The 11,749-nt window shown below is 46.9% G+C and overlaps 1 protein-coding gene across 2 annotated transcripts; it reads left to right on the top strand.

Moving 5' to 3' along the window:
• Positions 1-5,911: 5,911 nt before the first annotated feature.
• LOC120953102 (uncharacterized) lies at positions 5,912-10,517 on the top strand. 2 transcript variants are annotated; one of them, XM_040372790.2, is made up of 7 exons: positions 5,912-6,162; positions 6,418-6,668; positions 6,781-7,739; positions 7,805-8,338; positions 8,432-8,572; positions 9,513-9,677; positions 9,762-10,517. In XM_040372790.2, the coding sequence occupies exons 2-7, from the start codon at positions 6,590-6,592 to the stop codon at positions 9,963-9,965; spliced, it is 2,082 nt and encodes a 693-aa protein (XP_040228724.2). In that variant the 5' UTR covers positions 5,912-6,162; positions 6,418-6,589; the 3' UTR covers positions 9,966-10,517. The 2 variants fall into 2 exon arrangements, with proteins under 2 accessions (XP_040228724.2, XP_040228732.2); XM_040372798.2 differs by lacking the exon at positions 5,912-6,162 and having other exon boundaries at positions 6,259-6,668.
• The last annotated feature ends 1,232 nt before the right edge of the window (positions 10,518-11,749 follow it).

The following is an 11,749-nucleotide window of genomic DNA, read 5'->3' as shown; positions in this document are numbered from 1 at the left end:
ACTTTAGCGCTGTTTGCTATTGTTGTAACTAAACACACAAACGTGGAGATTAAAATTCCAGGTACCGTGAGTCCAATGGGCAGGCAACACACGATCCGCGCCCGGCGTACGGATCGGGGCGCATTCTTGGGATGGAAACAATATCCACGTGCGTAGCAATAGAAATGAAAATATACATTTTGTTCTAATAGGATCATTCGGCATTAATACCGGTTTGGTTTAATTGGGAATGAACGGTAAGGAATCGTTATAACAACACTATCATTTGCGATAATAACACAAATAAGATAACTTGTGTCTCCCTGTATCGTGGAGCATGGGGGTGTAGCCAGGCTGGGATCTATTCTCCCATTGCACAAAGTGTTGTCAAAATACAGAAATTAATTTGTTGTCAAACGAGATATTGGGGTTTTGGACAGAAGAAGAATCGAAGATATATGAAATCTGTAAAATATTGCTCACAAAAACAAAATTCTACAGAATATCAAATACTGGAAGTTTTTTTCGAGGTTACGTTCAACGATTCGGCTTAAGCTTCTAATGGTAAAATTGGATATCTAGAGAATTGGCGCCACTCTTGGATATTATTCTGAAAAATTGAAGATTCAAATGATTACAATATGCAAATATTTTTCGTGATATATCCAGACTATGTCAGGAAATGCTTTCATCGTTGCAATGACTTGCTACTGCGTTCAAAAACGGTTTCTATTAGCTCCAGTGACATAAATTGGCTAGCTTTTAAGTAAATAATGTCACGTTGATAGCTTCTAGCAATAACTGGTACGATGCGGCTTAAAATTCTTAATGACTAAGAGCCTCTGGAATCCTTTCGCCTCTGCACTCTCCGAATTTAGATGATCCTACGCGGGGAAATACTGTTTAGTTCAACTGTATTGGGAGTATGACATTGGATTTGGAAGATGTGCAGTCAGCATTTGATATAGCCAGGATATTACGATGCTTCTTTGGTCGTATAAAAACTACTTCCATTATTGAGGTGTGGAAGGTTTTACTCTAGCCAAATACAGCCTCTTTTAAATTTAACTCAATTTATAGTATACTAAGAAATTCCACCTTAAAAGAGCACAAATCGCGTTTACACGCGCGTTTGAGAACAGAATTGAGTTTATGAAAACCATGCCGGGCCGGGCACCTTTCTAACTTTAATATTTCCTTTTCAACAGATATCAAGCATATTGTTCAATAATTTCTGGAACTTTCGATCTTTGGGAATACAGGTTTCCAATTTTCCATTTTATGTTCAATCCAAAAAACACATTGAGTTCTCATAATGGCTAACTAGGACAACACAACTGAAGCTAGATGATTCACATCTCATTGCAGTTGATGAAACGATGTAACAAAACCTGACAATTCGGGACTTAATTTAACCTATAAATTTATCAACGTTTGAATAGAAAAAAATAATATGGGAGAAAATATAATAATATTTACATGGAGCATTTGCACGTAGCGAAATATATTGTTGCTGTATGATGAAACTTTCATGTAATAACATTCACTCACAAACAACCAAATCTACCGTTATGCGCAATAAATAATGTAACGCAAACCGGGACTGTGTTTGAATGTGTTGCAGAAACTTTTCGCGTACGCCCAACGCCCTAACGATGGGTACCTCGAAGGATAAGAAAAGCGGGACAAACCCGAAACCCGGTCCGATACGGTACGAGATCGAATCGAGCACAACGCCGCGGCAATGGTTCGATGTTGGACCATTTTTAAGGAGTGGCAAGTGCCCGGATATGTCCAATTTTGCCACATAGAAACCGACCACGGCTGATTGGAGCGTGCGGGGCCGGTTCGAGCCAGCCATCCCTACTTCCCATCTTACCTGACAGCCCTTTCGCTCCAAGAAGCTGCCAGTAGGGTGGGCTGAGAGGTCAAAAACAATAACCAGTCAGTCAGCCAGCCAGCTAGCCTGCTATATTATATCCTTGCCATCTGCGTCACATTATGCTACAGTACAGCGGCTAAACGGGAAGTAATATATTTTTATGCTCGCAATAAATGGCAATTCGGTCGTGCGGGGTTGGTTAACGGGCGAGCAGTCTCGGCATTACTGTATACATGTGAATGTGCTTCGGCATCAAGGAACCCCATTTGCATGTATTCGAATTCATATCCTTCGCCCGAAAAATGAAAGGCAAGAGAAATGTCTCACAAAATGCTCCAATGTATAGCGACATGGCAGCTGTGTAATGTAAGCAGGTAGGCAGAGCACAAAACCTTCCAACAGGATAAACACGCACGCTTATCCTGTGAAGGCATAACCCACCGCCAACCGAAACGGCAGGACGAAAGTCCCAGGCAACCCAGGCTCCCGCCCGCTAGCTTGCTTGCAATAGTCATGCAACAGAATATCAATGTACTGTTGCGGAGCAGAGCGCGGAGCGAACGGAGCGGAGTGGCGGGCCGTGTGCGCTCGGCCCGAGCGAGACGGCACGAGGTGCGACTCGCGCACCATGCCGGAGCATCCGAGCGGTAGCGTTTCAATCAAAAAAGAGGGCGTGTCCGGCGAAGCCGAGCTTCGGCGTCCTTGTGCGGTCCGAACAGTTTCAACCGCACACTTTCCGCGCGGCAAGGACTTACAGCTGCTGGAAAGTGGAAACAGTTTCCGGCACCGGAACCACTCCCGGTAGTGCGCGGGAGAGGCCGGTACCCGCCCGACCGTTGTCCGTTGTGTACATTATATGGTACAAAATCGGGCCTTGGCAACTTCACCAATGTGTCGCCATTGGAGCCAGCAGTTCGGACAAGGCAGAGGATGGGGGGAAACAAGTCGAGGAGATCGGCCAACAGATCCTCTCGACCGTATATTTTCACTTTATAACAGTGGAGAGCACACAATAAGCGCACAATGCCAAAGTGCTGCTTTCGGATAGACTTGCGAAATTGCCGTTGTGTTTGCCGTCTAGGGGCGTCCGGGCAACCAGGGCAGTCAGCCAGGATGTGCAGCGGCCTCCACGCGTATAATAACCATTTGTAGCTATAGTCTGCGCCTGCGATGGTCGTTTGCTGTGCTGGAATGCTACACGGTCGCCGTGGGTCGTCGCTTGTTCCGTGCATTCCAACGCACGCTCGTACATAATCCCTGTACGCTGTACGGGCATTCGCTGACTACATTGTTTTATTCTCGGATTTTTGCTCTGCTCACTTCAAACGGACAAGCTGGTTATTGATTTCTTTTGATAATCCACTTCAATTCCATTGCAGTTGGCGCTGGATGGCCATAGGAACATGCGGTTTCGGAGAGTTGTTGCTGAAGAATGCGATGCCGTAGCTGTTGTTATTTGTTCAGATAACTTTAGATTACATTCATTTAGTCGTAATTATCTAACAGTTCAAGGCTTCAGTTTTGATTAATTGAAAATGTGTCAAACTTGAGCACCTCATTCCAGCAGCCACGTTGTGATAAGAACTTTCCACTAACGATGGGTTACCCTTTGGGTCATATAGCTGTTTGTTTATTTGTTTGACATCAAAAGTAGAGAGTGACACGATCCATAACAGGCTATCGGGCTGTCACTGTTCATTTAGTTTATCTCCATCACACGCTCATAATGAGTCGATTAATTTTCGGACACCTTTTGCCGTTGCTGAAACTGACCGGACAGTGGTCAAAAACAAAGACGGCTGACAGCTGGGGACCGGTGAAGAATGGTCCGGCGAACCGGATGATCTATCGAGAGGCCGATGATGAGACTGATTACAACACCCGTATTCTCACCTATTAGTGTGTCGGCTGGGGTACCATAAGTCACGCTTTGGGAGTTTGGGTCGACAAATAACAGATGAAATAACTTTTGGAGCTGTTCGAGTGTTCACTTTTGCATGGAGAGTTGTATCGATGAGATTCAAAAAAATAGGGAAGACATTTGTTTGTTAGCAGGGATAATAACTACTGTGAAACGATTAATTATTACATATAGAATCCAAATCGTTTCTGTTTTAGGTAATCGGCTCTACAGCATCTAGGTACGGAAATGATCTCTGGGCAATTGTAGATGTTGCCAATGTTGCTATCGAAGTTCACAGCGCTGTTATATTATCGTCATGCAAACAATATCTATAGAATTGATTAGCAGCGACCACTAAGATCTCTAAGCTGGCAACGAATTTCGTTGAATTGTCTGCGAAATGTGAACTGAGCATATTTTTGCAACATATAGATTTTGTCAGGCATTTGCTTACACATTGGTATAGTTTCGAATTGGAATCAAAAAGCGAGTTATAGTTGATTTTATTTCTTTTGTTTTATTATAAGATTACTTATTCTTGTGTTTGTTAGGCTGTCCGGTAGCAAACAGCTTAGATATTATATTTTGTCTTGGCAAATAGTTCGAACATGGCAGTCTTAGAATAAAGTTATCAAAGCTAATATGCATGATTCTACTAGCTCGAACTCTATTGATTGCTGTAATGTTCGTGATTTAATTGAGATTGCGTCTCTTTGATGTCTCACGAGACTGAAGCATGTAATAGAAATAACAGTTGATAAGCAGTAATTGCTCATTATTTAAATAAACCTCAATCAAAAATTCCATTATGTCTTTTTATAACAACCGAAGCCAGTTATGTGGGCTGGCTATATTTAAATATTTCTTTTCATCCACAGCGCGACAGTTCGTCGTGCAAATGACCAGTCAGTTTTAAGTCATGCCTGGATGGAAATCGAAGAACCTACTTCTGACTTTTAGAAACCATCGCTTCGAAGCATATACCCGTACCTAAATCTGTCCTTTCATGCATTTTGATGTGTTCGTGTTTACTCGGAATACGGATTTAAAACACGTACTGAACCTTCCCAAAGATATCTCAATTATAAAACTTATCTTAAAAAAAAACTGATATATTTTTTCTTGAGGGAAATTTAAGGACCTACGTGTACGAGCTTCGAATATTCCAAATTCTTCAATGAATGATAACTCTCGTTGGCTTAGGAAAGGTGTACATATTCTATTATAGAAATGAATTATCATCTATAACAGACAACCGTGTATTGGGTCGTCAAACAATGAAGCTAGCCCATAAATGCCGTTGTAATCGATTCTAACATTGGAAAAAAAGATATCAATGAACCCAGAAAGAGTCTTCCCCTCCGTTCTGGAACGTACGAGGCATGTATTATCGATTGTCGGCTAAGCATTAAATGATATCGATTTTAATCTGTCATTCGAGTACATTTTGATGTTTTAACTCTGATCTGTTCAACTGAGTTGTATTGGGTTTTGTTTTAATTAGAGTTATTAGTGTTATCTGCACTCTTAGTTTTGTTTTATCAATGATCCAAAACGATATCTTGCAATTAACAGCTTTTATGTTCATTAGGTTAAGTTTCCTTTTATTACTATTTCTCAAATGATGTGCCGGTTTGTCCATTTCCGTGTTTTCCGATCTTCTTTTACTTCAATAAATTTAGCTTTTAATAGTGCGATTTTACATTTTTGGATGACATTAATTTTGGGAAAATCTATAATGAGCAGCCTATTTAAGATTTAAGAGAAGTGTATAAATAAAACCTTAAAAATCAACTTTTCGATGAGCAACAGGTATGGTAAATTGTCCCTCCGACCCAAGAAACCGCTCGCCAGTAGGAAAGTAAACCTAGACCGAACTCCTAGAGCTTGTGAGCAGCTTCCGTTGAGCTTTCGTCACCAAGTTCATTTGATGAACGCCGATCCTTGCAGGACGCACAAAAAGCTTCCGATGAACCCTGGTTTCATCTCATGAATGCTCGCAAGAAACATCTGGAAATGGGCAACTTGACGTATCCGTGGACGCGTAAGCTCCGTTCACACCAAACGCACGTTTATGGCAGAAAATAACAGGACAGGAGTGAGGCACCCAACACAGGACCAAGTCAGGCTGCCATAAAACCGTCCACTCCTCAACACGCGAGCGTACGTCAACGTACGCCGTAGATGTGGTCGGCCTGGTGCGTCGGCGCACCGTAATAGCACGCAACAACATTTGCGTGAAAATGCTGCTAGCATCCTGCTAGTGTGTGGCTGCAAGGAACTCACGTAAGGAACAAAGCGAACCTGTACGCAATGTCGGTGCCCCGAAACGCAGTGTAAACAGTGATCCCCAACGGTGCCCGCGTTTCGATGCTGGAGCAGCAGCTCTCCAGTTTTGGTAGGTGCTGATGGTCGTTTGGTGGTAGGATAGGCACATCAAAATCCTGTTTCGGGGACTTCCGTATGGGTCAGGCCCCCCTCTCATACAGAATGGAAATCTGTGTGTATGTGTATGTTGGTGCATGTGTGCTTGTGTGTGTGTGAGTTAAAAGGGGGGAGGGTAGTGGATAGTCGCCATCAAAGATTTACATCGCTCCGCTGTCAACTCACCCTCTCACTGTTTGTGTGTTGTTCTGACTTCTGGGCTTTCCAGTGAGTAAATGGCAACAGCAACGTACTGGCAAATCGTGCACAATCAACGTAGAGCAAAGCAGCACCGCAGCCCAAGCGTATCCGGTGTTGGCGGCCGTCGTCCTGCCCATCCTGGACGCATGCCCCGATGCGGAATGACCTAAAGCGCCCGGAAGGCTCGACCCCCTGCGACAATGGTGCAGTTTCTGGAGGGTGGTGGCAGCGGTAACCAACTGGACATGAATGGCGTTAACATTGCGGACCGTCTGCAAGGTAGGGGGGACCCCCGCTCCAGCCATCTGCAGCCGAAGTAAACACTACTGTTTTCTTTTTTTCTTTTCTTCTTTTTCGCTTTCTTCGCAACTCAACATGTTGGGCCGTGCAGCGCACATGGAACTTACAACATTTTTTGGCTTAGCATTGGGATTTGTGGCACTCATCTTGGTGCTGTTCCTGTACGTCCACAAGATACGGTGCTTCGGGGCGGCCCCCCCATTCCTGCCGTTCGACGAGCAGCTGCGGGCGGAGAAGACGTTCCACCGCATACGGAACCGGTTCGCGTACGATGGGAACAACAGCTCCGACTCGGAGGACGACACGCTGCGCCGGCTCAAGCTGGACCCGTGCGGGGCCGGCTACGGTGGGGGCGTGGGCGTCAGCGGCGGCGGTGGCAGCATCTCCTGCTACCACGCGAACGAGGCCGTCGCCGGGCTGGACCAGTCGGTGGTGGCCCAGTATCACAGCTTTAACAAACTCCTGTCCGGGGGGAAGCACGCGGCCAGTCGGCACAAGTCGCGCGACCCGCTCGCGATGGCCGAGGGCGGCAAGATCGGGATGCCCCACTCGAGCAACGACTGCAGCTCGGGCAGCTCGAACGAGGGCAACCTGGACTACGGTGGGACGCGCCTGTCGCTCGATGCGCACCTGAGCAACGACCGGCTGGCGGCGGGGGCGGCCCCGGCCCGGCTGGACGGGCGGCTTACCGGGTCGGCCGAGCTGAAGCTGCGGGGCGAGCCGCCGCTGCTGCCCGAGCTGACGAAGGAGAGTGACCTGGAGCGGGACCCGGTGCCTGGGTACCGCAAGAAAACGACCAAAGGGGCAACGAACGGCAGCCGAGGGGAGGGGCTGGTGGTGGCGGCGGCGTCGACCGCCGGCAGTGTTGGCATTTGCTTCGACAACGACGCGAGTGGCGAGCGAACCAATTTGAAGTGTAGAGCGTTTGGGGAGGACGCGTTGGCGGCAGCGCCGGCGGCCAACGCGTCCACCATTGTCGGGTACGAGCAGGCGGCGTCGTCGCTAGCGCAACAGGACAGCCTGGACGACGTGCTCAGTCTCAACAATGATGTAAGTATCGGGGACGGCGTGACCTTTGATATGTCTCTAATGCCCCTCCCCCCCCCCTATCACAGTGTATTTTAGTGTTTGCCAATGAGCCACTGTACGATACCAGCGATCTGAAGTCGCTGAAATCGGACGCCGGCGGGGCGGTAGTTCCCGGACCAGCCGGCTATGATCAGCCGGCGGGGTCGGGGGCCCATCCGCCGGCCACCGGCTCGAACGGGACGCTCGAGATCTCGCTGCTGTACGATGCGCCGATGCGCAAGATGACGGTGCACGTGCTGCAGGCGCGCGGCATTGCGTCGCGCGGCGACAAGGGCCAGCTGACGCACACGCAGGTCCGGCTGCTGATGCTGCCGGCCAAGCGGCAGAAGCACAAGACCAAGATCCGGTCCGGCGAGTGCCCGCAGTTCATGGAGAGCTTCCTGCTGCACCGCGTCAACCCGGAGGAGGTGAACTCGATGGGGCTGCGCATCCGGGTGTACGGGTGCGAGCGGATGCGCCGCGAGCGGCTGATCGGCGAGACGATCGTCAGCTTCGCCAACATCGACCTGGAGCTCGAGACGAACCTGTGGCTGCCGCTGGAATCGCGCTCGTCAAGCATGGTAAGCACGGCCCGTGTAGAAGAATGCAGAGCAGGGCTTGATTGAAGGATGTGTTTTTTTCTTCTCCTTAAAATTGAACGTAATTCCGTGCAGGATACGGCTTCCACGAGCGATCTGCTGAGCATTGCCCGGTCGGACAGTGCCGGGTCGACCACCTCCATGCAGCATGGCGGTGTGCCGGAGCTGCTGCTCGGGTTGGGCTACAATGGCATTACCGGGCGACTAACGGTGGAGGTAAGATGGTTTTTATGAGTTCGATCCTTACAAAAATCACCACCAAACGATATCTGTTCAATAGCTGACTTTATGAGCACTCACAGGCTTATGGATCTTTTAATGTTCTGCAAAACTTCAGACAATTTTAGGAAATATTCAGAATCAGCAAAATGCTTCCAAGAACTGGCTCAAATAATTTAGTGTCTTAAGAAACTCCAACAAGGAAAACACTCCAACAAGTAACTAGTTGGAATGACGATAGCTTTCAGGCTTCTCCCTAACTCCAAGAAAAAATCTTCAACGAATGTCTTCATTCTAATAAGTGTAGATATACTTACGAGGCATCAAACAAAAGATATCATTTCCATGCTGAATGCTGCGGTCTAGTATCTTATTCAAGGACCAACTCCAATAAGAATTGGAGGGTTTCAATAGGAGCACTATCTACCCATCAAAATTAAAGTCTTTAGATGTGCTACTGGAAGAGAGCTATCATATGTCATTATGTCACATATCAAGAATCAAGGAATCAAGACTCTCAACAAGACAAACGCCAGTCGTTGTAGAAGTTATTTGTTGGAAATTCTTCTTCGGACATTCATAAAATTACTTTCAATTACTGCTTCAAGTCCTCTGCTAATGCAAAGAATCACTGCTCGGGTCATTCGATAGGGTATACACTTCTGCCTACTACAACAGATTATGAGACTCAACTTTCAGTAAGGTTCTTGGTTAAATTGTCATCTCACTGACGAACCAACTGGGCATTGAAGGGGCCGTAGAAGGACGAACAAGAAACATTTAAGTATTGTGGCGTGTTCAAGACGTATTGCCAGGAGAGACGTAGTTGTCCAAGTAGTTGATAGTCTTTTTGAGGTTCAGGTCCATGATGTTTGGTTCACTTCATTCCCAAAACTCTCCTTTGTTGCTTCATTACTTAACCAAATCTCTCTTGCAGATCGTAAAGGGTAGCCATTTTAGGAACCACACGCTACCCAAAGTCCCGGACACGTACGTGAAGCTCTGCCTGGTCAGCAGCATGGGCCAGGAGATTGCCCGCGCCAAAACGTCCACACGGCGCGGCCAATCGAACCCACTGTTTAAGGAAACGTTTATCTTTCAGGTACTGTGCGCCGTGCAGGTGTCCCTGCATCCCTACCTACACCCAGACACTAACGAAAACCTTCTCCTTTCCCCCTCCTACCAGGTGGCAATGTTCCAGCTGAACGACGTGACGCTGATCGTGTCGGTGTACGCGAAGCGCAACATGAAGCGCAACGAGATGGTTGGTTGGTTTAGCATGGGCCTCAACTCAAGCGGCCCGGAGGAGATGATACACTGGAACGAGATGCGCGAGTCCAGCTCCCGGTCCGAGCTGATCACCCGCTGGCACGTTCTGGTCGACTCCTGATTTTAAATTCCCTTTTCCCTGGTTGACCGGCGAACCGGGCCGGCCTGGCCGGTGGAGCGGTGGGGGAGCCCTGGAGCTGAGCTAGGCGCGTTCGTCTGCCCTCGCTTGCGAGCAACAAAACCTTTTTTCGCCTAATCACGCGCGCACGTGGGTGGCACACGCCGGCCCTCTCCTCCAGCACAACCCTCCCCCATCCCCCCAGGCACGTCCGGCACGCTGGCACCTGGTTCGGAAAGGGGGGAACAATGCAATTGGTTTTTGAATTTGGCGGCACGCTTGGTGCGGAATCGAAGCGCGCCCGAAAGCACTTTCGCGGAAAGTGAACAAGTGAACAAACAAACAAAGAAACAAACAAAGAAACAAAACAAAAAAATATTGGAACAAAGAAAACAAACAAAAAATATTGGAAAAGGCCTCCAGCAAGCCTATTTTATCTCAATTCTTTAATATTCAATCCAATTATTGATGTAACTTGTCAAACGATCGGTATTTTTACTTTCTCCGTCGGAAAACAAAGTTTGCATGGTATTTATTAAAGTGGTAATAAGCTAAGCTGTGGCGTTGTGGTGTATTGTGCTTGCTTGGGACAAAACAGTTGAGAAACAACGGACAGTTCTGGGGAGTTTCTGTTAGCGCGTAGGATTGCATTTTGCAAGGTAAGTATTGTTCATAAGTCTTCCTTTTCATACACTACTTGTTGATTTGGTCCAAGACTGAAAAACGCATTTTCTTGATTCTCTAAGGTGTACGTGGCTTCCAAAGTCATCGCAGTTAAGGACCTAATCCCAAATAATTCTACCTTTAATAGTTCTGCAATCTATACAGATCGTGGAACTAATGCTGAAACTATTTCACACATAGAATGCTGATCGGTCCTGCAACTGATCCTAAACTCATACCGTTATTTGAACTAATCTCGAAACGGTTACCGGTGTTGAAACTGATTCTGATAACGGTCTTGTAATTGCATGTCGGTCCTCGAAATGGCTCTAAACCTGACTGATCCTGAAACTGATCCCAAACCTAGGGCAGTCCAGGAAATGATCTCTAAGCCATAGTCATAACTTCGGACTGATCCCAAACTCATACAATCCTGGAACCAAGGTATAAACCAAGGTCATTCCTGGAATTCATTTTTAAATCCATACCAGTACTAAAAACTGCTCCCAAATCCATAACGTTCTGGGAACAGATCCCGCATACCATTTTAACCTCGGAATAACGATCCTGGAATTGGCACCGAGCCCAAATGGATCCAAGAGTTGTTCCATCCCGAGTCTCTTTTGCCCCAGAAACTAATCCCATATCTATTCCAGTCCTGGAATATATCTTAGTATTGGCCCTGGAATGGCCCCAAAGCAATAACAGTCCTGGAATTGGCACCGAGCCCAAATGGATCCAAGAGTTGTTCCATCCCGAGTCTCTTTTGCCCCAGAAACTAATCCCGAACCTATACCAGTCCTGGAACACAGCTTAGTATTGGACCTGGAACTAATCCCGCTTCCATTTTGAGCCAGTAACTCATCCCAAATAACGATCCTGGAACTGGTACGAAACCAAAATCGATCCTAGAGCTGATCCTTATAAGTTATAACGGTACTTCGGATCCTAAACTCCGGTCCTAGAACTACTCCAATGTCCTATACCTGTCCTAAAACTTTACCTGTTACTGCATGTTTCATCTAACGGTTCCCCTGTTCTTAAAACTAGTCCGGACCAGGAACCGATGCAGTACCCGCTCTATGTAGATTTTAGAAACAATTCGGTATAGACAATCAGCGTTG

Source organism: Anopheles coluzzii, chromosome X, assembly GCF_943734685.1.
Source record: "Anopheles coluzzii chromosome X, AcolN3, whole genome shotgun sequence".
Taxonomy (NCBI): Eukaryota; Metazoa; Arthropoda; class Insecta; order Diptera; family Culicidae; genus Anopheles; species Anopheles coluzzii.
This window is presented reverse-complemented; position numbering and strand designations above follow the sequence as displayed.

What these genes read in the sequence shown, in the direction of transcription:
- LOC120953102 (XM_040372790.2), top strand. Translation starts at nt 6,590, where the DNA reads ATGGTGCAGTTTCTGGAGGGTGGTGGCAGCGGTAACCAACTGGACATG. An exon ending in AATCGCGCTCGTCAAGCATG is followed by an intron (nt 8,339 to 8,431) that starts GTAAGCACGGCC and finishes AATTCCGTGCAG; the next exon opens with GATACGGCTTCCACGAGCGA. An exon ending in CCGGGCGACTAACGGTGGAG is followed by an intron (nt 8,573 to 9,512) that starts GTAAGATGGTTT and finishes TCTCTCTTGCAG; the next exon opens with ATCGTAAAGGGTAGCCATTT.